This window comes from Brassica oleracea, chromosome C4 (assembly GCF_000695525.1).
Source record: "Brassica oleracea var. oleracea cultivar TO1000 chromosome C4, BOL, whole genome shotgun sequence".
NCBI lineage: Eukaryota > Viridiplantae > Streptophyta > Magnoliopsida > Brassicales > Brassicaceae > Brassica > Brassica oleracea.
The window spans coordinates 41,516,069-41,524,518 of record NC_027751.1 but is presented as its reverse complement, the minus strand read 5'-3'; the positions used below and the strand labels follow the sequence as shown (position 1 = coordinate 41,524,518).

The following is an 8,450-nucleotide window of genomic DNA, read 5'->3' as shown; positions in this document are numbered from 1 at the left end:
CATTAGCTGCTGCTAGCATCTCATAAAATCTTTTTGCATCCAAATTATGTCTCTCTACATTTTCTACCTCCTCTATTGCTGATCTTGTTTTACGAAATGCATCTGTAACCATATCATGCATCCTATCATGATCTACCATATGATCCTCTTGAAGGTTAAAACTTTCAGAAGGTAAATGTGGTTCCTCTCTGTTACGAACATTTTCAACCTGATTACTACTACTAGCTTCATTCCTATTATCAGCTTCTCTGTGGTTAAACCAGATATAGTAATGTGGAGTAAATCTTCCATTTACTATATGTTTCCAAACCGTTTCACTAGCACCAAACTTGGTATTGTTGCATTTACGACAGGGACAAAACATTTTACCCGTTTCTAGTGTGAGAGACGTCTGTCCGGCGTGGTACATGAACATCTCTGCTCCGTTGAGAAATTCTTCTGTTACTCGTCCGCTTGAATCTTTATGCGCATACATCCAACTCCGAAGCTCATAGATATTTCTAGACATTTTTTTTACTCTTTCTCGTTTTATTTTTGTGCATCTTAAGAATGAGGGAGAAGATCATATTTATAGGGAAATTTCGATTTTGGGTTTACAACGAATTTACGTTTGATAATAACGTAACCACCAATGTGCAACTGCATTCCTCGTAAATTGGTCGTTAATCAGATAGTACAACGTCGATGTTTCTTAGTCGTATATATTTACGACTACTTTACGACTACATGAAAGTGTAGTCGTAAACGAGAAGTTAATTTACGATCAATTTGCGACGAAAACTATTAGTAGCAAAATTACGTCTAAGTTACGACGAACATTCAGGTAGTCGTAACTTAGTCGTAAAGTCGAAGGTAATTTATGACTACACATTTGTAGTCGTAAATCGCAGTCGTTACTCCCACGTTTTCTTGTAGTGAGCAGACTCTTCTTGTTATGAAAGATGCTGAACTTTAACCAACATTGCTTACCTTTTCCATAAACATACTACTTTTTGCTAATCACTTCATTAACAAGCATACGCCTTCTTTGTTTAGAAATGACTTCATAATGGGTCCAATTAAAGATGTAATTAGCCAACTAAGCTTTAGGTGATCATTCTTTGTATATGTTTAATAACACTAATCAGAAACTTGCGCTCGGTCTCTAAGATACTCACTCATCAGTTGCAAATTAGTGCCACTTCAATCTAATTTAGTTTTTAATCAAATTTTCTTACCAAATTCTCTTGTAAGTCTTCTTTTAGAGTTAGATAGAGATCCATTATTTGGTATCTCTAGAAAACCTAAAATGATAAACTGTTCAAAAGAATCACAAGAAATCCGACGGAGTTAATTAGACATGTTAAAAATGAATGTCATGCTTGGTTTGACGCAAAATTAAAGACCCAAATGATGCACATCCACCAAACCAGACACGTCATAGTGGATATGGTTGGGTATGCATGCCTAGATGAATTTGGAAATCAATAAGGGTTGAGAAACAAAGAGAGAGACGAGTGTCTCATCTGCATTTAGAATTAGATGCTCTTATTTGGTATATGAAGAATATACTTCAACACATAATATGTCAACACTTTGGGACGGACTGCAAGGATGCCGTTGCAATGATCAATATCCGACATCATAGTCAAGTTTTTCTCCAGAACTAGCAAAGCTAGCATCTATTAAACGACGATTCCACAACTTCAAGATCACACACGTTCCAAGGATGCAGAACCAGATAGCAGACACTTTTGCTAAGACTGTCTGAGCTTTTCATAGGAGTTTGGTTTTTGTTGGTAGTTCTATTCCTTTTGATGTAAAAAAGTTTTGTTTTATAGCATAGACTCTTCAAGATAAATTTGTCATGAGTTGAACTCCCTCTTATCATATTAGCTTATAATGGTCATAGATGATAGTCTATTGTAAAACGTAGATAATACGCAGGCCTGGCCCTGAACAACTCTAATAAAACAAGGGCAGTAAGCACACAAAAAGGAGCTGTAAAACAGTTTCATTCCTGCTACCTTTGAGTGGATTGCTAGTTTGACTATCTGAACTACTGATACTATTTAGTAATGGCCGAAAAATGCTTATGTTGTCAAGAGCCAGACGCAGATGCTTCTACCGCTTTTGCTCAGAGCCGCTACCGATAGTACATACAAGAATCGGCTTATCACCATATTAAATATATTTTTTTTCTTGTTCTTACCTGTTTGCTGTTATTTTCCAAGTCAATGGACAAACGGACATGGTGATTAGTTACGCTGAAGCTGGACAGAGTGTGAAAGTTGGATGATGATGATGAAGTGGTAAGCATCTTATAGCATAAACTCTTCAAGAAAAATTATTCGTCTCCCTCTTATCCTATTAGTTTAATTACAATGGTCATAGATAATGTCTTATCGCCATATTAAACATTTTTCATTTGCGTGTCTTGACCTGTTTGCTGTTATTTTCAAAGTCAATGGAGAAACGGACATGGTGACTACGTTGAAGCTGGACAAAGTGTGAAAGTTGGATGATTGTATAATTATGGTTGCTTATGTATTGTCTATGTGCCCAGATATTCCTAGAGAAAAATAGTATGATATTATAATCTAACAAATATAACAGAAGTCTGACACAAAGGTCAAAGTATATCTTCTTTGATATTTATAGCTGATCACTAAACTTCATATCAGCACACTATATATATATATATTTTTATCTTATACATTGCATATAATGGATAATGTCATCATATCATGTATCTGTTTATTTATATACACCACCAATCTGTTTATATGTGTTGTGAAGTTAATGTCATATGTCAATCATTTCAAATCCTCATCAACTAAATGGGATTATCAGATTGTAGGTTGCCAGATGAAGTTAACGACCCAAATAAAGAACACACGAGAAGTTAATTGGCGAGGGTTTTATGTTTTTTTTTTTTTTTTTTTGAACTTTGAGGGTTTTATGTTTACTCGTGAGATATTATCTTTTTGGGTAAGCCGCTGCTTCCTTGGAAATTATGGGTACAGCAATATTAAGCTTGGACTTTGATGCAACATTCCATTGAAGATAGACAATGTTTTAACCGTGACTAGATTTCCAAAAGATTTTGGTCGACATAAATCCTAAAGATTAATATATTTGTAAGGTGTATATTTGTAAACTAAGCAGTGCTAGTCGGCTAATAAAAGCTGATTTGAGGTAAAACATAAATCTGTTGGTTTTGGAATCGATTTTTTTGTCAGAAACTTTACTAAGTTGATGATATTTAGTTGGATGAAGATATGAAGTCGGTCTATAGTTAGACTTTGACTTATATTTATTGTTATACTGGCATGATAGCAATATATAAAATTTGTCAAAACCATTTATTAAGATATTTTATTAGCCCGATGGTCTGAACTCGTTTTCCAGTTGCAATCTCGGCCACAAAAGACGAAGACAAACGATTTTTGAGCAACTTATTCGTCCAACTAAGTGACTTAAAACGATCTCAACATTTTCCTCAATCCTCTTCACAGCACATGATTCTTCATCCCCCGACCTCATAAACTTGTCTTTCTTTTTTATTTTCATTGAAATGAATGTAAAATTTATTCGACCATAATACTTGTCTTTCACTATTTGCTCTCTCCATCAAAAGCTATGGATTATCTCTGTTTTCAAGACTCTGTTTCTCTATTTGTGACAATGGTGGTGGTTATTGTTCTTCTTCTTCTTCCTCATCTCACACTTTCTGCCACGTCTACATATTCTCGTCCCGACAACTTTTACATCAACTGTGGGTCGGATTCTAACGTCACTTATGCTGGTCGGACTTTTGTTGGAGACATGGCCTCCGGTGCTAACTTGTTTTCCTTCACCAAGAATGGAACTGAAACCAGCAACCAATCTGGATCGTCCACTGCGCCGGAAATCTATCGGACGGTTAGGATCTTCAGACTCCCTTCTTATTACAAGTTCCAACTCGACTCTGTTGGTCTACGCTTTGTGCGTCTCCATTTCTCTGCGGACTCTTCTCGAACGGAGCTTTTAACTGCTCGTTTCAAAATCTCCGCTACTTCTGGTTCCACTCATCACTTCAAAAGTTTCACGCTTCAGAACTTCAATGAGACCCCACGAGTCGAGGAGTTTCTCTTGATGATTGACTCGCCTGAACTCGAAATTGGGTTTGTGCCTGAGCTCTCATCTGTAGCTCTCGTTAACGCCATCGAAGTGCTCTCTGCTCATAGTAACCTCACAGTTCTGTCCGATTCGGACAAGAATCTACATACAATCTACAGACTGAACGTAGGTGGCGCTAAAATCAAACCGGAATACGACGCCTTGGGAAGGACTTGGTCGGTAGACGATGACTATATCTACGAGAAAGATTCTACGAAAAACATTCGATCACCTGCACAAATCACCTCTCCTGATATCTTCACCGCTCCTGATTCCGTCTACCAGTCGGCTAAAACAGTTGAGTTGAATCAAGGTGCTAGGTTGATGAACGTTACATGGTGTTTTACGGTTAGAAGTAACGTTATACACTTCATCAGGGTTCACTTCTACTATATCAAGAACAACGAATCAAAATCCTCTGACACTAATTTCTATCTATATGTAAATGGGCATTGGCGTCTACATGTCAATCCTTTTGATCACCATGGGTTAGTAGTCACTCCGTTTTATATCGATATCGTGAATGTCTCTGATGGTTCTGGATTCTTGAATGTTAGTATAGGTAACAATGTCCCCTCTAATGATTTTGGTTTTCTGAATGGTCTGGAGATTATGGAGTTCCTAGAGAAAAAAGGTTCTAATTCTTTAGATGGAGGTAGTTCCCGGGTGTACATCATCGCAGGTTGTGTTGCTGCTGGATTGTTTCTAGTCTTGAGTTTGTTGTTTATGGTTTTCTTGAAGCGGAGGAGATCAAAGAAGAAGAAGAAGTCAGATGCCGAGATCACTGTGTGGTCTCCTTTGCCATTGTACAGAGGAGGTAGGAGTTCTGACAATAGATATTTCTATTCCGACAACAATTCCCAATTAGGTAACCTGCAGTTAGGTTTGAAGATTCCCTTCAAAGACATTTTGATAGCTACAAACAATTTCGACGAGCAGCTGTTGATCGGTAAAGGCGGGTTCGGAGATGTCTACAAAGCCATTCTTCCAGATGAAAGCAAAGTGGCTATCAAGAGAGGCAAGCCCGGTTCCGGACAAGGAATACTCGAGTTTCAAACAGAGATTCAAGTCTTGTCAAGAATCTGGCACAGGCATCTTGTTTCTCTAACGGGCTACTGCGAAGAGAACTCGGAGATGATCCTTGTCTACGAGTTTATGGAAAAAGGTACGCTTCAGGAGCATCTATACGGCTCGGATTTGCCTTCACTTTCATGGAAACAAAGGCTGGAGATTTGCATCGGAGCAGCCAGAGGACTGCACTATCTCCACAGTGGCTCGGAAGAAGCAATCATTCACAGAGATGTTAAATCCACAAACATACTACTGGACGAGAACACTGTTGCCAAAGTTGCTGACTTCGGGATATCGAAGCTCGTGGTTCGGAATCAAGAATCGATAAGTATCAGCACTAACATTAAAGGAACGTACGGTTACCTCGATCCCGAGTATATGTACACACGCATCTTGACGGAGAAATCAGATGTGTACTCGTTCGGAGTTGTTCTCCTCGAGGTTTTGTGTGCGAGACCGGCTCTCGATAGGCACCTTCCTGCTGAGCAACAGAACCTAGCGGACTGGGCCATGTCATGCAAATCCAACGGGGTAGTTGATAAGATTGTAGACCAAAGATTGGTAGGTCAAATCGAGCCGAAGATTTTGAGGAAATTCATGGAAGTCGCGGAGAAATGTCTTAAGGATAGTGGAGACGAGAGGCCGAGCATGGCGGATGTAAGCTGGGAACTGGAATACATCCTTCGGCTTCAGATGATGACGATTCTTGAAGATAGTGCTGCGTCTATCTCCAGCAGTGTAGGAGATGGCTCCTTGGTGATTCCAAGGCTAGTGGTGAGTGATTCATTTAGCTGCAACTTGGTTGTACAGGAGGATCAAGTGAAGAAATATGGAAGTACAAATTCATCTCATTCTCAGACTCGAGTTTTGTCCCAAGTTATAGAGGAACCGTTACGAAATTAACGAAGTGGATGTTGCACTTTTTTGGTGTAGTTAAAGTTGGTAAGTGCCATGTAAAGTTACGGTTGGTGAACATTATTCCCAAGATAAGTAAAAGGTGATAGAGTTTCTAAAAAGAGTCGTCAATTCAAAGGAACAAGACTTAGGTTCACCCCCTAGGGTGAACCTTTAAATTCACCTCTCTTTCTATGACCAATCAAATTGCCATATAGATAATTAATTAAAAAATATTAAACTTATTTAAAAATAACTAAAAAAACAGAATAATGCCAATTTTAATGCCGATGACGCCGTTACTTAAACCGTAAACCCTAAATTTTAAATTCTAAACCCTAAACCTTAAATCCTAAACCCAAACCCTAAACCCTAAACCCTATACCTAAATCTTGGATTTAAGGTTTACTGTTTGGGTTTAGGGTCTAGGATTTGGTTTAGGGTATAAGGTTTGGATTTAAGGTTTACTGTTTGGGTTTAGGGTCTAGGATTTGGTTTAGGGTATAAGGTTTGGATTTAAGGTTTACTGTTTGGGTTTAGGGTCTAGGATTTGGGTTTAGAATATACAGTTTGGTTTTAGGGTTTAGGATTTGGGTTTAGGGTATAGAGTTTGGGTTTTAGAATTACGGTTTAGGGTTAAAAAATTAAAATTTCGGGTTTACGGTTTAGATGGCGGTGTCAGCGTTGTTAAAATTAGCATTATTTTTTTTAGTTATTTTAAAATAAATTTAATATTTTTTAATTAATTATCTACGTGGCAATTTGATTGGTTCTAGAATGAGAGGTGAATTTAAAAGTTCACCCTATGGGGTGAACCTAAGTTTTGTTCAATTCAAAGATCACAAATCAAACTACTGTATATGGCTATTCATTTCATACTTCAAATGCAGTTGGCAGCTGTTATTTATTTTTGTCAAATTAAAAAGTGTGTCAAGATGAAAATGAATATTTTAGATGTGTTTGAAACAAAAATATTCATGTGTCCAAAATTGAAAATATCTAAAATATATATATTTATAATCATAATTTAAATTATTTTAATTTAAAAAAAAAACTATTATTTTGTAAAAGATAAAATGGTTATTTTCAATCAAATATGCAAACAACATTTCTTACGAAAACTAGTATACTCTTTTTTAAACCTAAGACAACGTAATTGCATTTTCTGGACTTTGCACTAAAACCGTAATATATTGGTTATTCATCTAAAATCATAAAACTACGTTTCCACTAACAGTAAAAAATTATATATATTTCTTCATAACTGAATAATAAACATGTAAACTTATGTTGATGACAAAATAAAAAAAAAAACTTATGTTTTCACTACAAGAAAACAACATGGATACTGAGGGAAAAAATCGTCGGAATTTCGTCGGAATAACGTTATTCCGACGACATACCGACGAAACAAGTCGTCGGAAATAATTCCTCGGAATTTCTTCTTTCCTCGGAATTCCGTCGGAAATATCCGACGGAATTCCGAGGAAACACATTTACGAGGAAATTCCGAGGAGCACCAGTTTGTCGGAAATCTCCTCGGAATATACCGAAGGAGTACTTCGTCGGGATATACATCGATCGATGTGTTTTTGGACATATACCCATCGATCGATCCGTTTATAAAAACACGTTCGGAATATACCGAGGGACACCTTTCCTCGGAATATTCCGAGGAACATGTCCCTCGGTATATTCCGAGGAACATCTCCCTCGGTATATTCCGAGGAACATCTCCCTCGGTATATTCCGAGGAACATCTCCCTCGGTATATTCCGAGGAACATCTCCCTCGGTATATTCCGAGGAACATCTCCCTCGGTATATTCCGAGGAACATCTCCCTCGGTATATTCCGAGGAACATCTCCCTCGGTATATTCCGAGGAACATCTCCCTCGGTATATTCCGAGGAACATCTCCCTCGGTATATTCCGAGGAACATCTCCCTCGGTATATTCCGAGGAACATCTCCCTCGGTATATTCCGAGGAACATCTCCCTCGGTATATTCCGAGGAACATCTCCCTCGGTATATTCCGAGGAACATCTCCCTCGGTATATTCCGAGGAACATCTCCCTCGGTATATTCCGAGGAACATCTCCCTCGGTATATTCCGAGGAACATCTCCCTCGGTATATTCCGAGGAACATCTCCCTCGGTATATTCCGAGGAACATCTCCCTCGGTATATTCCGAGGAACATCTCCCTCGGTATATTCCGAGGAACATCTCCCTCGGTATATTCCGAGGAACATCTCCCTCGGTATATTCCGAGGAAGATGTCCCTCGGTATATTCCGAACGTTTTTATATAAATGGATCGATCGATGGGTATATGTCCAAAAAC

At 38.1% G+C, this 8,450-nt stretch overlaps 1 protein-coding gene across 1 annotated transcript; it reads left to right on the top strand.

The window, feature by feature from the left end:
- Nucleotides 1-3,379: 3,379 nt before the first annotated feature.
- On the top strand, nt 3,380-6,202 carry LOC106341660 (probable receptor-like protein kinase At2g23200). The gene is made up of 2 exons (XM_013780366.1): nt 3,380-3,525; nt 3,583-6,202. The coding sequence occupies exon 2, from the start codon at nt 3,622-3,624 to the stop codon at nt 6,112-6,114; it is 2,493 nt and encodes an 830-aa protein (XP_013635820.1). The 5' UTR covers nt 3,380-3,525; nt 3,583-3,621; the 3' UTR covers nt 6,115-6,202.
- Nucleotides 6,203-8,450: the final 2,248 nt, after the last annotated feature.

Coding starts and splice junctions, on each gene's coding strand:
- LOC106341660 (XM_013780366.1), top strand. CDS start 3,622: ATGGATTATCTCTGTTTTCAAGACTCTGTTTCTCTATTTGTGACAATG.